Genomic DNA, 20,489 nt, shown 5'->3' on the forward strand with positions numbered 1-20,489 from the left:
TGAAGCCTATGCATTTCATAACGAGTGTATTTCTTTCTCCAAAGCACTTAACTTTATGAAAAGTAAACGTGCAATAAAACTCCTTAACCTTTTTGAAAAGTATGATTTGAAAACAAAGCCCTAGCTCTTTGTCTCTTTTTTGTTTGTTTCTTTCACAAATATTCTTTGCTTTCTATGCAAAGTCTCTTTTGTTATTCTTTGCACCTGATCCTTGGAAATGCCAAACAAATGAATTAATGCCTTATTGTTTGTAAATGAAAAAGTTCAAATAAAAAATAAATAAAATAAAATAATATTAAATTAAATGAAATAAAAAAAATAAAGCTGGCCAGATGGCCAATCGCAGCACAGAGCAACTGGTCTCCATGGTAACGATGGTTTGTTTGGGGAGGAGGCGGAGCACCATCGGTGTGAAGAAGAGAATACATCCGTTAAAAGGTGGTGCTGGAGCGTTAAACGGTGAGTTTGGCCGGTAGCTACTTCCGGTTTGTTGTTGTTTGTTTGTTTTTGTTTTTTTTTTCCTGGTGGCTGATGTTTGTGAGCACGCGACCGCCGCTGCTTCCTGCTTCGGTCTGTAAACACGCGTCCCTTCAGGCCCCGGGAGCGTTATTTGGAATCGTAGGACGTCCAAGGAAGGGCCAACATTTTCTCGCCTCTGATTGGCTGGAAGGGCTCTCCTATGATTGACTATTTCGTGCAACAGTAAACTGCTGCAGGTGTTTACGTCTGCAGATCTTCACCAGAACCATTCAGGCCTGTTTTGCAACAGAGCGTTTTCCGTTTTGTTCATAAAGAAGAAAGCTGAAAAACATCAAATGTGTGTTTGTGATAAAAAAACTGCTGCATGTGTCTCACGTGAGGTCACTGTTAGACTGACCTAGGCACAGGGCTAGTTCGAGTTGAGCAGCGCCTCGCCTGGAAAACAGACGGACGCAGCAGGGAGCGGAGGTCCATCATATGTACTGTTTACCCCCCCCCCCCCCCCACCACCACCACCACCACCCCAGCTGAGTCTAGCTGACCTGGAGTCAGTAACAATCCTCTTTCTGCTCTCAGTGATGGCTGGAACATCGAGACACGACACAGCGATGGCCATGAAGGCCAAGCAGCAGCTGATGAGCTGCTCCGACCCTTTGGAGAGGCTCCGGCTGCAGTGTCTCACCCGAGGATCGTCTGGGATCAAAGGGCTGGGCAGGTAAGGGCCACCTATCAAACACACCTTTTCACCACAATCTCTGCCTCCTTCTGTTGGTGACAAATGGAGCCATGAGTCCCAGTTTCATGGAGTCACATGGTAAAAAGATCAGGGCAGCGTGAGGTATCAGTATGCTATGGCACGCTCCTGGTCTGTCCACACAAGGGCGCTAAACAGTTTGTGTGGACAGAGGCTCCAAAAGGTGTGGGCGGAGCCTGAAGATGTTAGCGAGCTGTTTCTGCTCACTGCAATATTTCAGTTTTATGGTTTTTAATTTTCATTTGTGAACGTGAAGCTCCTGGTGGAGAGGGAGGACGGGTCTCCTTAACCCGAGTGTCCAGACTGGACTCAGGAGGACGTCTCTTCATTTCAGGTCTTGCTCACCTGCTGGTGGTGGTCGGAAGGGCCGGTGGTCCCAGAGCAGCTGCGGCTACGATGCAGCTCATCACCACCAGCGTGTGAATGAGTGAATGACTAGTGTAAAGTGTTCTGGAGTCCTCTGACTCAGGAAGACGCAACGCGAGAGCAGAGATCATTCATCATTTACACGAAGAACTCGGAGTGCACTTGGTTGTGATTCTGTCCAGTCAGGATTCTCCATCCCGTGTGACCCATGTCCACGAGTGGATCCTGGTCCAATGAAGTTATTTAGATGGGCTGGGCTGTCCGTCTATGACGTCATTAACAGAAAACACATAAATAGCAGGTGTCCTGAAACTCTCGGTTTTCCAGTCCATCTACGTTCCTCCCCTCACTAATCGCCACGAGCTTTGGAGACAAAAAGAACGAGGTCACAGACAAACGGCTGGAATGACTTTTCTCCGCAGGGTGTCTGGGTTCTCCGTTAGAACCCTTTTCCAACAGCCTTAGTCGGATTTCCCCAACCTTTTCAACACCTGCATCATTTTGTTTCCAAGATGTTCCAACAACGTGATGCTGGCCACTGATTGGCCGGGCGGCAGAGTCTTTCCGCCTGCTGCTGGTTCTGGGTTCAGAGTCTGACAAAATGTGCAGAGTCATGTTTTTGTGTGACATTCGGGTCACCAGCCCCCCCCCCCCCCCCCCCCCCCCCAATAATGACCCATACTTACAAACCCAGAATGTCCTGAGTCTGGGTTCTGGTCCAGTACAGGTCCCTGGAGGAAACAGCAGCAGTTTTCAGGGTCAAAGGTCGGCTGGTTGAGCAATGCTGAAGCTCGAGTCCCTGTGGTTTTTCTGTCAGAGCTGCTGAGCTGGCGCTACAGCAGGATGTTGTATTTGTGTTGTTCTGCGGGTTTACTCACAGCTGCAGGTTCTGTTTCACTAACATCCTTCTGCAGCTCCAGGTCCTTCTGCAGGTCCAGGTCCTTCTGCAGCTCCAGGTCCTTCTGCAGGTCCAGGTCCTTCTGCAGGTCCAGGTCCTTCTGCAGCTCCAGGCCTTCTGCAGGTCCAGGTCCTTCAGGAGGGAAGCCCTAACCCACCAATCAGAACATCTGATCTGGCTGCAATAGCAAGTTTAGAAAACAAATGAGCTTAAAATCGGTTTTCATGTCTCCTAACGGCGTTCTAGCATAGTCCAGCTACGAATATGTTGTAGAGATGAAAGAAAAGAAAGAAAGTGGTTCTATCGTATTCGTCGGAACAAATCTGACAATCTAAGCAGCATCTGAGTCAGCGCCGTACGTTACCAGTCAAAGGTGTGGAAACCCTGGAATGAACGTCTTTTTCTCTTTTAGATCACTGGGAGTTCCTGTAAATGATACTGTCTTTTCTCACTGCTGTTTTGTTCTCGTGGTTATTTTGGCTCCAGTGTGTCGGATTGTACTCATTTCATTCATCTTACTTGTACAATGTTTTCTACTTCTGTGAATTGGACTAAAGCCTAATTTATACGTCTCCGTCAGCTCCACGAGGCAGAGACGCACGGATGGACAGAGACGTTTTGTCCTCATATGTCTCCGTCTCCTGGGGAGTGTTGCAAAGCACTTCCCCTCCAGGACACCAGAGGGCGTAGCGCTGTTCTGTGGTATCCGGTCCAAGATGGCGTATTTATATTGTGTTTTTTTGTATTTGAGACTTTTTAAAACGGACAGATTTGTCCCTCATCCTCCTCCACCTCTTAACTCACGTTTCCCGTCGTTTTCATCCACGAATCGAACGCTTGCTGCGTATCTTTTCACTCCTCCAGTCACGGGGGAATAAAACGTTCATTTTTTTTCTGAGAGGTATTCTTCAAGCTTCTTCGTGTCTGCCACTAGAGGTCTTCGGCTCTTTTGAGAGCACAATGGCGGCATCCAGACCAATCACAAGCTCGCGTTGTTCGTCTTGTTGGATGGACGTTTAGTAAAGAAAGCTTGACTCCGTCCGTCTTTGTGTGCCTGCCGCGGAGAGCCCTCGAAAGGACGCATAATGGTGTTGCGTGGGTCCGTCCCGACACAGACAGAGACGTATAAATTAGGCTTAAGAGTCCAGAATAAATTCTGAAAAATCTCCACTAACAACACTTATCAGACCAAAACTAACCATTGGACCGTCCGGTTGTTGGTCTCACCAAACCGCCGCACTTCCCTGGGTCCTCCGCTCATCACACAGTTTACAGTCCAGCGAACTACACCTTCTTTGGCCATCTCTCCAACCACCGCTCCAAATAACATCACCCCTACAGTCCTGCAACGCAACCGTCCTCTGTGTGTCTTCCAAAGGTCACAATCCCCCAAATGTTGTCTTCTGCTGACAAATCCCAAAGTCTTCTTATTCCAGTTCATTTATCAACCAGCAAAGACGTAAACTGTATTTATGGTTGGAGAACCCAGAACACCAGATGTTTACGACCCATCCCTCTCCAACAGGTTAAGAAGACAAATGTTCTCCAGGATGCAGTTACGTGTGCCGCGTTAAACGCCCGCTCCATCGCAATGGTCCTTGGAAATGATTGTCTTGTGTTTATTCCAGTTCAGTAATAACTGATAAAACGAGGAAGCGGCTATAGGGTGCAACTAAAAGGAACAGAAGATCAATGAGAAGGAAATTAAAGGCTTTTGATACCTGCTGAGGTTTGTTTATGGTGACATTTAAAATATGTCATTTGTAAATTTCTTGGAAAAACTTCTTTCAGTTTGATCAAGTCAACCTTTTAAAAAAAATTATTAAATAATTTTCCATTTAAACAAGACCCGTCTCAGGTTTTCTTAGAGGTGTGTGAAGCGAGATCAAGCTAAATGAAGGCATTTCTATGACTTCACTAAAGCATTAACAGCATTTATGGACAGGAATAATGAATATGATTTACCACACTGGACCATCAGAAACTTAACAAGTTAACAAGACAGCGTTTGTCCTGCAGCTGCAGCTTGTTGTGGAGATATTTATAGTAACGGAGTCACCAACGGGATCGCTGAACGTTAGCTTTAGCAACATGCTAACAAGCGTTTGTGCTACACAACAGCAGATACTGGTCCACAGCAGCAGACAAAATATCTAGTTTGGTCAAATTGGGATAGTGAAAAACACAAGATGTCTTTTCAGTAAATAAATCATTAACAAAATGAACTTTCTGTCACAAACTCACACTTTTATAAGAAGTAGGTGTGTGGTGTCGCATCTAAGTGGGTCCAGGCTGAAAAAATTCTCACTCTTTCTGTTAGTAAATTACTTTGGTCAGGGAAAAAAAGCTAAACAAGTGAAAATAAGGTTGGAAGCTTACATAAATGAACTTACATTTTCTGTCTGAGACAAGTGGTGCAAAATAGGGCCGCGTGAAAAAGAAAGAGTAGCTTGAAAAGCAGCATTTATGACTCACATAAGCAGTTTTGTTGTCATTTGTGTTTGTGATAAGGAATAAAATGACAAAATCACATGTCTGTGGGAAGATGTTAATGCAAGTTTGAATTAGTTATTCTCCATATGTGCTGGACTAAGTGGAGCAAAATCATTAAAGCAGGAATTCCATATCCTGTAACTTGCAGTAACACATTTGTGTACCTGCGATGAAGGATTTGGTGCAACGTGGTTTGAAAATTCTCATAACACACCTGGAGAGTGAACGCTGGCGTGTCTGACTGCCGATGCTCACCGGTTGTTACTTCTTCTACGCTATTTTCTACTTTTTTACGCTAAGCTATGCTTTTTTGTTTCTGTGCGCCTATCTGAGCTGTCATTTGGACCTTCTCGAAATTCTCGTTAGGCTGGCGGAAAATGACTACCTGTCTGAGGTGCTTAAACACGCTTGCTCAGCATCATCAGTCTAACCCCAAAATTCCACTACCTCTGCTCCGCCCCCGCTTTCCGCTGCCGCTCGCTTCCGAACTCAATTTTTACTGGTACCCGCTCTACAACGGCTCCGCTCCGGTGCGGAGACCTGAGGTGCGCAAACAGGCATACGCGGGATTTTCGAGATCTTGCGATACAGTCCGAGCAATAAACGCGGAAGTTAGATCCAAACACCCGTTGTGTGGGAGAAGCATCGAAATGAACTGTTCAATCTGCCCATCATTTGTGTTGAGATACCAGCAGTGTTTGGATCAACAAAGGGTGACTACTTTGATAGTGGAAACTGTATTTATGGCTTATTTTTGTGCATTTAAACTTCAGCCACCATTGATAGTTGTTAAAAGTTGTTAAACCTGTGCATATGAAACAAAAAATGCTTTTTGTTTATCGATTTATTGTGAAATAACGGAAGCTGTGCTTGCTCCCTTTCCTGTTGGGTGGTTGTGATTTCTGTCCATTGACTGCGGAGGTGCTCCGGCGTCCGGCAAAAATAGAATCAATCCTATTTTTGCCGGATGGCGGAACGCCGGGTGGCGCACTGCGCCGCACGGCCGCAGTAGTTGAACAGCTCTGATCGACTACAACGGGACCGATTTTGCTGCGGAGTTCGTGCTGGAGTGGAGTGGAGGTAGTGGAATTTTGGGGTAACAGAGATGTGGATCCACGGCATATGGGTGTGGTCCGTGCTTACCTGGGTCATTTTGTCCTCTGTCCACTACCCAGTGACTGCTCTTCTTCAATACTCCGCTGACAAACTTTTATGGCTGCTCTTTTACCTGCCAGTTCCTCCCACCAGCAGCCCTTCACCTCCATCCAGACATCGCCTTCCAGCCGCGCAGCAGATACATTCATTAAGGATCCTGACGAAGGCCTGGCGATAATTCACCAAAAGTGGTGGGAAGTCTCTCCAGTCTCTGCTCCACCCTTCCGCTCATTTGAATACAGAGCACTACAACTCCCATCATAAGTACTGTTTACCGCCCACCTAAGCAAAATAAGGATTTTTAAAATGACTTTACTGCTCTCCGCACTCATCTTTCCATACTTTCTCCCAATCTGATAATCGCTGGTGATTTCAACATTCACATGGATGAAGCTAATCTTCTTACCAGAGATTTTACCTCCTGTCTGACAGTTTTGGACTCCAACAGCATATAAACTTCCCCACTCACTCCAAAGGCCATATTCTGGACCTGGTCTGCTGTTCGGGTATTACCCCAGCCCAATGCAAAGCTAGTTCTTTTCCTCTTTCACATCATAAGTTAATCTTGTTTCATGTAACTGTAAAGGCTTCTAAACCCCTCATCCCTCGCAACATTGCATTTAGAAAAATCAGCATCATAAATCGTGACGCATTCTGTGCTGCAATATCTGATTTACAGCCTGCTCACACTTCCCCATCACCTGATGATCTTGTTTTAAACTACAATTTTAAATTAATTTAATTTAAACATAGATCTGTCTCATTTAACCGCTCAGCTTGGTTTACCCGCGACCCACACTGTCTCATATCCGATGGACGCACATTGGAACGTCTGTGTAAGAAAACTGTCCTTAAAGATCTATAGAAGAATCATTTGTCGCATTGTAAAGACTCCATTCACACAGCTAAATCACTTTATTATTCTAAATGAATCAGCTCGAGTGAAGGTAACTCCAAGACCCTCTTTTCCAAAATGACAAAGCAACCAGATGCATTGACTAACAGTATGGTTTCCTCTGACTATTGTAACTCCCTCATGTCCTTCTTTACATCTAAAATCTCAAACATCCACCAACAACTCCACACTGCTGGAGATTCTCATCCAGAGGCTGAGCCCATCCGGATAACCTCAGGTCATTTATTCTCAAGGTTCACTCTCCGCTCTGCAGCTGAGATAGCAAATATCATCAGGGAATCTAAATCATCCTCCTGTCAGCTTGACGCTCTCCCCACAGTGCTACTTAAAGCTTGACTTCCATCACTGGTCCCTCTCCTATCTACTATCAAACACTCCTCCCTCAGTACCGGTGTTATTCCATCAGCACTGAAAACTGCCTGTATCACTCCCAATTCTCAAAGAGCCCGGTATGGATCCCACCCATTTTGATAATCTTTGTCCAATATCTAAATGACCGTTTATCTCAAAAATTCTTGAAAAAGTTCTTGCTTCTTAGCTTCACTCTTACCTCAAGTCTCATAGCCTCTATGAACAGTTCCAATCTGGTTTCAGACCACTACATAGCGCAGAGACAGCACTGGTAAAATCACTAATGGTCTAGTAATCGCAGCCGACTCAGGCCTTCTCTCCATTCTTGTTCTACTAGATCTCAGTGCTGCATTCGGTACGATCTCTCATAACATACTTTTCAAAAGATTAGCGTCTATCGGCATTAGTCCCACCCCCCAGCCTGGTTCATCTCATACATCTCTGATCGTACTCAGTTCGTTCAACTTCAATCTCATTCTGCGACTTCATTCCCGGTTACAGCATGAGTTCCCCAAGGCTCGGTTTTGGGCCCCCTCTTATTTATCATCTATCTGCTTCCTCTTGGTTACACTGTCCACAAATACAACATCGATTTTCACCGTTATGCTGACGACACCCAGCTGTACATTTCCTCTAATCCAAATTCCTTCCTTCCACCAATCTCCCTCTCTAAAGCCAATATGTGTGGACAATTCAGTCCGGGTTTTAACCAGAACCGTGTTTTCAGAGACACCACTTTTGTACCGGAACTTGTCCTTTCGGCTGCCTTCACACAGCAGGGAAAAGTTCCAGATCTCTGACGGGGGGTGGCGGGACATAGTGCGGCGGGCGTACATGCATCATTTACCCAAACAAAGCCATTCAGTCAAACATGGCAGAAGAGATAGAATTCCTCTCACTGATCGGACTTATGTTGAGCATAATTCTGCGCACACGAAGACGCATAAGAGACCAGGATGATGAAGCTCAATGGTTAAAAGGAATCACGGAAGTGGTGTGATGCGCTCCATCGAGCGTCTAGGAGATGGTACCGTAGGAGGTGAGCTGCCATGGTTCACCACATGCTACAGGAGCGAGCTATCTAGGTGCGCACAGCGTCGCCCGGTCCCCTCCTCCTCCACCTCCTCCCTGTCCGGAACTCGACCACACCAGTCTGAAGCAGCTACCCTGTCTGTGACAAGTCCGGACCTGTTACTAGAGGCGTCGTCCGGTTTAATTACGGAAAAGGTTATCCGGATGTTTGTATTCAGACACAAAGGTCTTACGGACAGAGTCCCGAACATTTCCCTTTTTCATGGCCTGTCTGAAGGGGGCTTAACTGTCTATCAGAGATTAGATCTTGGCTCTCTCGTAATCTACTTCAACTAAATAGCAATGAAACAGAACTCCTACTCATTGGCACTGCTTCGGTTTTAAACAATGCTCCCAATCCCTCTATCATTATTGACAACTGCACTGTTCACCCATCTCTACAGGTAGAAAGTCTTGGTGTCTTACTAGATGGTACACTTTCATTCAAATCTCACATTAACCGCGTTACTCGGGCCGCATATTTCCACCTTTGCAATATCAACAAACTCACGCCTCATGCTGCTGCAATCCTCGTTCACAGCCTCATCACTTCTTGCATCGACTATCGTAACGCCCTTCTGTTTGGTCTCCCGACTAAATCCCTTCATAAACTCCAACTTCTCCAGAACTCTGCAGCACGCATCACTACTGGGACCCCCTCAAGAAATCACATCACTCCTATTCTTAAAAAACTACACTGGTTGCCAATAGAAACCAGAGTCATATACAAGATCCTAAAACTCACGTTTAAATCTATCCATAGCATGGCCCAACTTTATCTGTGTGATTTATGAACTATTGCAACCACTTCCCGGTCTCTTAGATCCTCATCCGCACTTCACCTGGTTCAACCTCGAGCTCGCCTTACCGCCGTGGGGAGAAGAGCTTTCAGTTGCTCTGCTCCGTGGCTCTGGATCACACTCCTCTCTGCCATTAGAAACACTGACTCATTTACATTATTCGAAGCACACCTCCAAACTCACGTATTCGAGCAACCCTATTCCCTTTAGACTTGGATCTTAAAATGTTCGAATTCTTCTGTATCTTATTTGCTCTTATAGCTCTATCAACCTCTGTTTCTGTTTTTAATGTCAGCTTTAGCTGTAAGGTGTCCTTGAGTTTTAAAATGTGTGATTATAAATGAGTTATAACACGTGTAGTGTGACGGTAGTTTTGTGTTTGTGAGTGCCAGTAAAGAAGGCACAAGTTATTCCTTTCATACACAAGTATGCGGATGTGTTTTGCACCATTTGTTTTGGCTCAACTGGGGCAAAACTGCAACTGAACAACGTTTTTTGATGTGCGACTAAACAATTACGATTTTTGTACGTGTAACAAACGTTTTGAATAGGTGAAGCTGCTGTTTTGTACCTTTGAAAAGTATATTTTTTCTGGATTTTCTCCGTGATTTCAAGTTCCCAGAGTTGAGACGCAAATGTTTTTGCACCAGATATTGTGGATCAACTGGGGCAAAATTAACTGTAAGATTTTTTTAATGTGCGACTCAAAGAATGCATTTTGTGTACTCGTACCCAACATCTGGAATAGGTGCAGCTGTTGTTTGTTCCTGTGAAAGAGGATTTTTCAGAATTTTTCTCCGTGACTTCAAGTTCCCAGGAACAAAGCAAAAATGTTATTGCACCAAACATACCTCCATAGCTAACTGAGACAATGAATGAGATGACGGGATGTAAGCTTAGATGTTATGTAGCAGAACCTGAGTAAGTGTCTTAGAAACTTGTGATGCCTGGTTATAAAATCAGGCTGACTGTCTGTCTCCATAGCACGGAGTCAGCTCATCTTCGTGTTTTTAATTACATTTTATTAACCCTTGACTCTGGTTCTAATGTATTGCTGGTTTTGTTGGATCTATCGGCTGCTTTCGATACGGTTGATCACGCTATTCTGCTGACTCGGCTGAACCAGCTGGTTGGCATTCAGGGGACTGCCTTAGATTGGTTTAGGTCCTACTTCTGTGACCGCGCCTTTAATGTTATGATGGGTAGTGCTGCCTCCCCCTCTGCAGCTTTGACTTGTGGTGTTCCTCAGGGCTCTATTCTTGGACCCCTTTTATTTAATTTATATATTTTGCCCCTGGGTGACATTTTTAAAAAACACCACATTGATTACCATTTTTATGCAGACGATTGCCAATTATATGCCTCTGTGAAGCCTAATGACTCCTTACAGCCCCTTGTTGAATGCTGCAATGATGTGAAGAGCTGGCTGTCAGAAAACTTTCTTTTGCTGAACGACGCTAAGACAGAGGCCATCATTTTCAGCCCTGACTTCTCAAAGTCCCCAACTGACCCTTCCATTTATCACAAGTGGGTTGAAAAACCGTGTCACAAACTTAGGGGTCGTGATGGATGCTAAACTAAAAATGGACATTCATGTCAACCAGGTAGTTAAGACCTGTTATTACCACCTGAGGCGTCTCTCTAAAGTTAAGCCCATTTTAAAAAGGCGTCATCTCCATTCAGTTGTCCATGCATTCATTACTTCCCATCTAGACTACTCTAACTCAGTGCTATATGGTATCTCCTCCTCCACTCTCGCTCGACTTCAGCTTGTGCAGAACGCAGCAGCTCGTTTCTTGACTGGCACCAGGCAGCGGGAACACATCACACCGGTTTTAGCTAGTCTCCATTGGCTCCCCATCCATCTCCAGATAGAGTTTAAGATCCTGGTTTTTGTGTTTAAATCCCTCAATAACTTAGCACCTGGCTACTTGTCTGAGCTCATTCACCCATATGTCCCTACAAGATCCCTCCGATCAGCTGACCAACACCTCCTACATGTCCCTAGCTCTTGCTGTAAGTCCCGCGGGGAGCGCGCCTTTTCAGTTTGTGCACCGAAGCTCTGGAACCACTTGCCCCTCCCGATCAGACTCTCTTCCTCTCTTTCCCTTTTTAAGTCTCGTTTAAAAACTCACTTTTATTCTCTGGCTTTTAATTCAGTATAACTTATTCCCTTTCTCCTTTTCTTTTTGAGTTGGATTACTTGATTTTAATAGATTTAGTTTTTATTTTTGATTGTTTTTATTGTGTGTTTTTGTTCAGCACTTTGGTCGGCTCTCATGCCGTGTTTAAATGTGCTATATAAATAAAATTGGTATGGTATGGTATGGTTTCACACACCATCATTAATAAAACCGTCCCACGCCGTGGTGCAGATCTACCAACCCCTGTAGGGAAGGCTCTCGGTGATCCAGGGGCCGGAGAAGTCAGTACCAACAGGCTGCCGATGGAATTGACTTCTCTGGTGTTTGAAGCTCGTAGGTCCACCTGGAATACAGTGAGATACCCTCGGGGTGAATGCTGGTGGTCAGATGAAGTTCTACATCTGATGGAGCTTTACAGTCTGGCAAAGAAGTTGGACCTTGAAGGATGGTTCCTTATGCTTTACTGACTCAGCTTGGCCGGCTGAGCAGATGGCAGGACTGACTTTAGAGGATGTGTCGACTCTTTAATAACTATTGTTTACCAATCTGGACAAATCAGAGATCACAAGTTTAATGTGGGCATTTACCAAAGTCCCTCAGACACCACCTCATTCCTCACTTAGAGAGCTTTTAGTAAATAAGGTAAACATTCATAATAATATACAAATATTAATATGTGAATGTACTGATAAATAATTAATTATTAAATTCAACAAGTAGACTCATTCAGTGTAACTTAAGATCTAATAAGTACAAGAATAGACATTTACAGTATGTGGATTCATTCATTACCGTGGTGCAGCCAGGTCACTTCTGATGACACGTTCATTGTTAAAGGAAGTTGTTCTGAAGCTGTAAAGTAGAGAATCCTTTTATGAGACAAATATAAGATTTCTTTTATTAAAAGGAAACAGATAAAAAGTCTCGTGTCCCCAGATGGACAAGTTAAGAGACATTCCTGATGGACCTGCTGGTGTCAGGCCGTCCCAGCCTGTGTCCTGGTGGAAAGTTAACCCAACACGCGGCCTCGGCCACGCTACGTATCTCAGCTCCAATAGATCAACACATGTGGTATTGTGTGGCCACACAGGGCGGGGGGTGGCGGTGGCGGGGCTGGCCTTCCATGAACCTGTAAAAAGCCATTTTAGCACAAACTGGCTCAAGAAAATAAGTTCAAAATATGAAAACGTTGAAAAGTGTCTCTTTAAAGTTTTCCATATGAAAAGTACAACTTGTTGTTGATCAACCGCTGCTGGCTGAGCTCTTCCTGCTAATATTCATCAGGAGCTTTAGTTGACTTTAATGACGGGAATCTTCTCAAAACTAACTTGACTCAGGAGTAATTATGGCAGTAACAGTAATGTAATGAGATTACTGATCAAACACAAGCTAGAACTGAAGCAGGCCCCGCCCCTCCCCGCCCCCATCAAAGCAACGGTGGCACAGGAGTTAAGTGCTCGCCCCGCAATCGGAAGGTTGCAGGTTCGAGCCCCGCTCAGTCTGTCGCTGTCGTTGTGTCCTTGGGCAAGACACTTAACCCACGTTGCCTGCTGGTGGTGGTCAGAGGGACCGGTGGCGCCTGTGCTCGGCAGCCTCGCCTCTGTCAGTGCGCCCCAGGGCAGCTGTGGCTACATCGTAGCTCATCACCACCAGTGTGTGAATGTGTGAATGACTGACTGTGTTGTAAAGCGCCTTGGGGGTTCCAGGACTCTAGAAGGTGCTATATCAAATACAGGCCATTTACCATTTTACCATCAAGTCAACATTCCCATGTCTCCAAATCAAACGCTTCTTCAGTAAAAATCTCAATGATTAGTCAAACACATTGGCTGCTGTAGCTGGAAGCTGAAGCTCATGATGTCCACCTGAGTTGTTTTTTCTACTAAACACACGTGTTTCCACACCTGCTCCATGTTATCCACCTGGTGATGCCAGGACTGACCTCGCAGCCCGAATCCGTACCTGTGTCTGAGCTGTACAGGTGTGGAAACCAGGTGGAGCAGATTCACTATCTTTGGTTCGTCGTTGAACAGAGCGATGCGGGTTTGACGTTAACTTCAATTCGACGTTCACCGGCGCCTTCGTCAGAGCAACCGCTGGGGATGTCGATGGCGTCGCTTCCTTTCCATCGAAACAATAACGGTAAACAAACCCTTCGTGTGCAACGAGGAACTAAAGACGACGAAATAGAATCACCAACACAACGTAACAGACGAGTGAGCACATCCGCACGGGTTCGTTGGGAGATGAGCGTTGCTGATAGTCATTTTTGTTTTTGAGTAAAAATGTAACTTCCTCTCAGTTAAGGTGTAGAACCATCAACTCTACACTCGTCACCTTCCTGTGACCACAAGGTTTGTTGATCTAGGATGACTTCCGCTTTTGCTGTCAGAACTTTCAGGATCATGGACGACAACGAGAACCGGTCTCTGGATTTCAAAGAGTTCCTGAAGGGTCTAAACGACTACGGTCTGCTGATGGAGAAGGACGAGGCCTCTGCTCTGTTTCAGCTCTTCGACCGCGACAGCAGCGGAACCATCGACTTTGATGAGTTCCTCATCACTTTAAGGGTAAGCACTCAAACCCCGCCCACTCCAACATCTCCTAGGATCAGACTAAACCGTACCTCTGGTATGGGATGGCAAACTTCTCCCTTTGGCCCCTGCAGCCACCCATGTCCAAAGCCCGGAAGGAGGTGGTCATGCAGGCATTTCGGAAGCTGGACAGAACTGGAGATGGGGTGATCACTGTCGAGGACCTGCAGGGCGTTTACAATGCCAAGTACCACCCCAAGTACCAGAACGGTGACTGGACAGAGGAGCAGGTCTTCAGGACCTTCCTGGACAGCTTCGACTCTCCATATGACAAAGATGGAAAGGTGCTTGAGGACCAGAGGATCTGAGCCTGATGTAGACGCCATGCTCTGATGACTCACTGCGTCTCTCTTCTGATTGGCAGGTGACCCAGGAGGAGTTCCTCAACTACTACAGTGGCGTTAGTGCCTCCATCGACAGTGACGTCTACTTCATCCTGATGATGAGAAATGCCTGGAAGCTCTGAGTGTAACGTAGGTCCAGAGCACGGGAGTGTTCGTCCTCGAGACCCATTTTCTTCCTTTGGTTTGTTTTTATAATGCTTGTTCTGTTTTTAATGTTGTGATGTGAATGAGAACAGGATGGATCCTAGTAAATACACATGTACGTATATATACTTTATTACATGTACGTATATTTACTTTATTACATGTACGTATATTTACTTTATTACATGTACTTTTATATACTTTATTACATGTACGTATATATACTTTATTACATGTACGTATATATACTTTATTACATGTATGTATATTTAATTTATTACATGTACGTATATATACTTTATTACATGTACGTATATATACTTTATTACATGTACGTATATTTACTTTATTACATGTACGTATATTTACTTTATTGCATGTACGTATATTTACTTTATTGCATGTACGTACATTTACTTTATTGCATGTACGTACATTTACTTTACTACATGTAATAAATTATATATATATAAAATTTGTTACATGTAGGTCATATATATATATATATATATATATATATATATATATATATATATATATATACATGTATATGCGAACATGTAATACATTTTATATATATATGTATATACATATATATGTATATACATATATATATGTATATATATATATATATATATATAATTTATTACATGTACGTATATTTACTTTATTACATGTACATATATATAAATACTTTATTGTAATTAAAAGCAAGCTGTGGTTAAATGACAAACGTGTGTTCAGATCAGTGTTCATGTACGGATGGACTTCAACCAGCTACATAAAAAAGGTCCTGTCTGAGACTTTAGCAGCAGTGATGTGTCTGGTGTCTCTGTGGCAACCAACTAAATACAAGATTCATTTAGCGAGTGTTGCCATGGCAACACATCAGAAGCAGCACTGCAGATGACTCAGCAGCTTCAAGAGGTCCGTCTGATGACTTCAGAAATGAGCAGCATGAAGAACCGTTCACAGAGGAGATGGGAGTTCTTTCCGGTGGTTCTAGTGGGGGTACAGGGCCTTGGGTGGTTTCTGTCTTACAAACGTGTCCTCGATGTTCTTCATGTTCATCAGAAGGACTCGCATGTGTTTGGGTTGGTGCTGGAGGTGATTACCAAGACCTGGATGTCTGACAACCTTCACCAACGGTACTGTAGGAAGTTCTGACCTGCCTTTGGGTTAGGGTTAGTTACACACAGGCCCTTGAGGGAGCTTCAATATTCGTAAGTGTGTGTGTGTGTGTGTGTGTGTGTGTGCGTGCGTGCGTGCGTGCGTGTCTGCTCTGTCTTCTCCATCCCCAGTGAGTCGTGGAGGATGGCTGCTTATTCTGAGCCAGTATCCTCTGGAGGTTTCTTCCTGTTAAAAGGGAGTTTTCCTCTCCACTGTCGCTGCATGCTTGCTTAGTATGAGGATTGCTGACAAGACTGTCACTAGTCAATGACTCGATGCAACCTGCTGGGTCCCTTATACAGGAAACTTGTTACTGATTGGCTTAATGACCTGACTTATACTGGAATGTTTACTGTGTGAAGGTCCTGACGTGATGCTTTAGAAATAAACTTGAATGGGAAGTAAAACCCGAAGCAGAACCATCCCAACACTGCAGACTGATGGGAATAACTTGAAGTTCAAAGACTTATTTCTTTATCAAGGTCCTAGGTTGTGGACAGGAGGTGGGCAGGGCTGACAGATGTTAGGATGTCTATCTACTACAGATGTCTTAGGAAGCATCGTGGAAGACCATGCAGAGGAACAAAGACATGGTGAGGGGTGCAGAAGTGTCCTGAAGCTCTTTTTTGTTTTAGTTTAGACTGGAAGGACCCAAATGTTCTCACTCTTAGGCTTCAGAAAGTCTAAACAACCATGGTTCAGGATCAGCGGGATCAAAGTCCTGCGTTCCTTAACCTGGTCAACAGGAACTCCACGGAAAAGCTCAAATAAATGTTTCCAACCTCTTCCACCTTCACTAGCATCCATCCAGCAGCTTAACAGGTGAGGGACGTCTACCTGCAGGTAGCTCCCAGACTCGGGGTCCAGTCGTAGTCCGCTGCTGCTACTTGATCTGGGAAAAGCTGGACATGGTGACGTACGCCTCCTCCTGCTGATTGATTCCACACTCCACTCTGTTTTCCACCATGCTCTGTTCAGACTGAGATGTAGAAGGTGCCTCCTCCTGATGCAGGAAGCTGGACACAGGTGGGGTTTGGAGGCTGTCCTCACCATCAGAGCCGCTCCTCCTCAGCAGGGCTGAAACCTCCAGCTCCTCCGTACTGACACTAGTGGTGCTCGTGCAGTCGGAGCTCTGGCTGGAGCCCGCTTCATCCGTTTTCTCCAGAGGGTAGACCTTCAGAGAACTGAACACCTCAGGGTTCAGGTTCAGCAGGAAACCCTGAAAAACAACCGCAGTTTGGCGTTGGGGCCTCATTAGATGTTGACCTGTAAGTGAGATGATGATGGCGCCAGGCAGCTCCAGTAGAACTCACTTTGTTTGGCCTGCAGATCTGCACCAGAGTCTGCTTGGGATGAGGGATGTTTGGCCACATGTAGGTGAATATTCTGAGAAGAAAGAATGGATCCATCAGTAGGCAGAGACCTCCTGGACCTCAACAAACAAAAGGTCCTACCTGTTTTTCCACAAGACGGCGAGGATGGACATCACGACCCCAAGGGCGATAAAACACACGCTGTACACCGGCGCCTGCCATTTATCCATCCTCGTTGGCTCCTCGTCCTCTGAAAAACAGGAAACAGGTCGTCACGCCTTGTTTATGTTTATGTTTATTTATTTGCAGACGCTTTTATCTGAAGTGACGCACAACTGTTAACCTACAGGGTGTGTTTGATCTGTGGGGAAACCGGAGTACCGGAGGAAACACGCATGCACGGAGAGAACAGGCAGCTCCGCAGAAAGACCGCAACCGAGTTTTGAACCAGCAACCTTCTTGCTGCGAGGCAACAGTGCCAACAACCACGCAGCAGCTTCAGCTTGTTTCACAGCTGCAGCTGCTGCAGGGTTGCACTGATGTTCTCACCAGGAAGAGTGAGGCTCGACGTCTCACTCCACTCGCTCCAGGTCCCCTGCAGATAACCCTGAGGGATTGCTCGGACTTTCACGTGATACGGTGACCTCTGGTGCAGATGTTGCGTGCTGATCTGGATGACATTCTGCGATGAGATGTTCTGAATCTGGACGGAAAAACGGCAAAGTTATTTCCAAACATCTGTAACGGTGGAGAAAAGCTGAACTACGTTTCTGATCCTTACCAGAGCGAACCCATCGGTCCAGATGTGCATCTGAAAGAAGAGTTTTTCCAACGTCAGGTAGTCTTCCTGAAGAATCGCGATATAAATCACAACCTGGTTCGACTCTGAATCAAGGGTGAAGTTCCAGACTCGAGGACTTGTAGGTTTGACTAGAAACAACAAGAAAAGAGCCCAAAGTGAACTTCCTGGTCTCAGTTAGGAAAAGTAAACCAGCAGCTAGAGCTTCAGGGTGAACCTGCTCTACGTGGAATCATCCACATTCATGCATCTGTGTGTGTACTGGTCCAACTGGGACGTTACTCGAGGTGAACCGTAAGCTGGACAATGTCCTCGCGGCGTTGCCTGTGTTAGTGCGCAAGATGGATTTCATCTCGGAGAAGGTCACCGGACGATGTGGGGATGTTTAGAACGTATAATTGGCTTCACTGGTGGACATGAATGACCACTTAGAGACTCCAAGGCAGAGAGGAAAATTATCTCTGCCTGCCCCAAAGTCATGTTTATCCTTATCTGACGCCAAGGCAGCCTCTCAAGGCTGCTCAACACTCCCCCACGAAAGGAGGAATGCTCACAGATGCTGTGTCCCGACCTTCCCCCCCGGCCTTCAGATTGTGACTCCTGCTGAGGTCAGCGACCTGTGGGAAACTCAATGTGCTCTCTGTTCCTTATCACTCCCTCCCACTTGTTGGTCTGCAGCTGGTTGATGCGCCGTACTGGCAGCTCCCGTTGGAGGCGTCAGGATCCCGCCCAACCCTGCCTCCCCATCGGACTCTGATGTTTTGTATCTGTGCTGTTTGTGCTTCTATGTTGAGGAGTTTTTTTTTTTGTATAATAGAGTTACTCCCCGCTGGGTCTAACTCTGCTATGCCTTTTTTTTACCTTACCCCCAATTATCCTCATGTAACACCCTTTTCATCTATCTATTAAGGTAGCGCGACTCATGTTGCGAATGACCGCAGTCACCAATTCTTGTCATGTGTCTTACCCATGTATGTCTGATCTCTGAATTGCGTGTACTGAAACTCAATTTCATTTCTCTGTATGTCCTGCACATGTGGTAGAAATGACAATAAAATGACTTTGACTTTGAACTGGTGTACATTCACTGGCCCAGATGAGCTGCTCTATGCACTAGATCTATATGAACCTGTCTAGGTCTGTAGACATGAGTTCCTGCAGTATCTACGATGGGACCAGGTGGGTGTGAGTTTGGATGTTCTCGTCTCCGTGTGGAGCTGAATTTACCGATTTTCTGCAGTTTGACAGTAGTGGACACCTGTCCTCCCGTCTTCAGGTGGACAGTCACATCGGTATCAGGCAAAGCTTGCAGGTCTTTGGATGTGATGGAGGGTCCTTCAACCTTCAGACATTTATTCGTTTCTTTGTTTTTGACCCACCACCGTTGGCTGAGCAGGAAACAGGGAATTCTGTTAGTTTCTGATTGTTTGACCTGCAGAACAACGATGAATCAGGTGCGGTGTATTTACCACACGACCATCATCTCAATGCCATCTCCTTTATCATCCTCATCATCCTCATTGGTGCCGTCTCCGAGCAGCTGACAAGTCAGACTGCAGTCTGTAAAGCTGATGTGAGAGAAGCAGCTCAGCCGGAGAGCTGAAAATAAACGCACAACAGCATCACCCCCAGTGAAACACAAACAAACAAACAAACAAACAAACAACACCTGAGTTATTTATCCAGGACAACATCAGTAACATCACCGAGTTCAGACATGCAAAGCTGATAGACTGTGTGTGTGTGTGTGTGTGTGTGTGTGTGAGTGAGTGAGTGAGCGAGAGAGAGAAAGAGGGGGGGGGGGGCTTTTATGCTCGTCCAGCTGGTTGAGCTCCATCTGCTGGTTTGAGTCTAACTGCTGGTTTAGGTCCACCTGCTGGTTTAGGTCCAGCTGCTGGTTTAGCTCCACCAGCTGGTTTAGGTCTAGCTGCTGGTTTAGGTGCAGCTGCTGGTTTAGGTCCAGCTGCTGGTTTAGGTCCACCTGCTAGTTTAGGTGCAGCTGCTGGTTTAGGTCTAGCCGCTGGTTTAGGTCCAGCTGCTGATTTAGGTCCAGCTGCTGGTTTAGGTCTACCTGCTGGTTTAGGTCCAGCTGCTGATTTAGGTCTATCTGCCGAGTTAGGTCCAGCTGCTGGTTTAGGTCTACCTGCCGGTTTAGGTCCAGCTGCTGGTTTAGGTCTACCAGCCGGTTTAGGTCCAGCTGCTGGTTTAGGTCTACCAGCCGGTTTAGGTCCAGCTGCTGGTTTAGGTCTACCTGCTGGGTTAGGTCCAGCTGCTGGTTTAGGTCTACCTGCTGGTTTAGGTCCAGCTGCTGGTTTAGGTCTACCTGCTGGTTTAGGTCCAGCTGCGGGTTCTGTGTTGGATGTTTGGGTGTTCAGGTGAGCAGCTCACCTGTGTCCGAGTCTCTGTCTCCACTCTGAGCTTCAGATCCAGCTGCCAACAGCAGCACAGTCAGGCTGCACACAAACATCTTCTCTCAGGTCTCCATTCAGTTGCAGACAAACTCACCTGCTCTCTCCTCACTCACAACAGCCAGTCTCGACAGCTGAGCACGCTTCTTCTCAGCAGCAGGAGGAGGAAGGGGGCGTGGCCAGGCTGCAGAGGAAGGGGGGTTGGGTGGTGGCTGAGGTTTCTGCTCACAGGATGTTTGTAGATCAGAAAACATCTCTGATCAGCAGAACAATGCCTGGATCAGCAGCA

The 20,489-nt window shown here is 45.8% G+C and overlaps 2 protein-coding genes across 3 annotated transcripts; one reads left to right on the forward strand and one right to left on the reverse strand.

Annotated features, from left to right (window-relative positions):
• The first annotated feature begins 204 nt into the window (after positions 1-204).
• capslb (calcyphosine-like b) lies at positions 205-14,629 on the forward strand. Of its 2 annotated transcripts, XM_070552810.1 has the most exons (6): positions 205-459; positions 1,057-1,195; positions 13,821-13,998; positions 14,097-14,306; positions 14,387-14,495; positions 14,603-14,629. In XM_070552810.1, the coding sequence occupies exons 1-5, from the start codon at positions 333-335 to the stop codon at positions 14,486-14,488; spliced, it is 756 nt and encodes a 251-aa protein (XP_070408911.1). In that variant the 5' UTR covers positions 205-332; the 3' UTR covers positions 14,489-14,495; positions 14,603-14,629. The 2 variants fall into 2 exon arrangements, with proteins under 2 accessions (XP_070408911.1, XP_015798794.1); XM_015943308.3 differs by having other exon boundaries at positions 14,387-14,623.
• A 1,806-nt stretch (positions 14,630-16,435) lies between these two features.
• il7r (interleukin 7 receptor) lies at positions 16,436-20,346 on the reverse strand. The gene is made up of 8 exons (XM_015943309.3): positions 20,181-20,346; positions 19,262-19,391; positions 19,020-19,180; positions 17,775-17,923; positions 17,543-17,696; positions 17,135-17,243; positions 16,994-17,066; positions 16,436-16,899 (listed from the first exon to the last, which is right to left on the reverse strand). Exons 1-8 carry the CDS (start codon positions 20,257-20,259, stop codon positions 16,564-16,566), a joined length of 1,191 nt encoding a protein of 396 aa, XP_015798795.3. The 5' UTR covers positions 20,260-20,346; the 3' UTR covers positions 16,436-16,563.
• Positions 20,347-20,489: the final 143 nt, after the last annotated feature.

Source organism: Nothobranchius furzeri, chromosome 6 (assembly GCF_043380555.1).
Source record: "Nothobranchius furzeri strain GRZ-AD chromosome 6, NfurGRZ-RIMD1, whole genome shotgun sequence".
NCBI classification, from domain to species: Eukaryota; Metazoa; Chordata; class Actinopteri; order Cyprinodontiformes; family Nothobranchiidae; genus Nothobranchius; species Nothobranchius furzeri.

Bases quoted from the DNA above. Each gene is read 5' to 3' on its own strand.
- capslb (XM_070552810.1), top strand. From the start codon at position 333: ATGGCCAATCGCAGCACAGAGCAACTGGTCTCCATGGTAACGATGGTT. The intron at 460-1,056 runs GTGAGTTTGGCC...TTCTGCTCTCAG, and splicing joins TGGTGCTGGAGCGTTAAACG to TGATGGCTGGAACATCGAGA. The intron at 1,196-13,820 runs GTAAGGGCCACC...TTTTGCTGTCAG, and splicing joins GGGATCAAAGGGCTGGGCAG to AACTTTCAGGATCATGGACG.
- il7r (XM_015943309.3), bottom strand. From the start codon at position 20,259: ATGTTTGTGTGCAGCCTGACTGTGCTGCTGTTGGCAGCTGGATCTGAA. The intron at 17,924-19,019 runs GTAAATTCAGCT...TGTTGTTTCTAG, and splicing joins TGTCAAACTGCAGAAAATCG to TCAAACCTACAAGTCCTCGA. The intron at 16,900-16,993 runs GTGAGTTCTACT...GTTGTTTTTCAG, and splicing joins AGATCTGCAGGCCAAACAAA to GGTTTCCTGCTGAACCTGAA.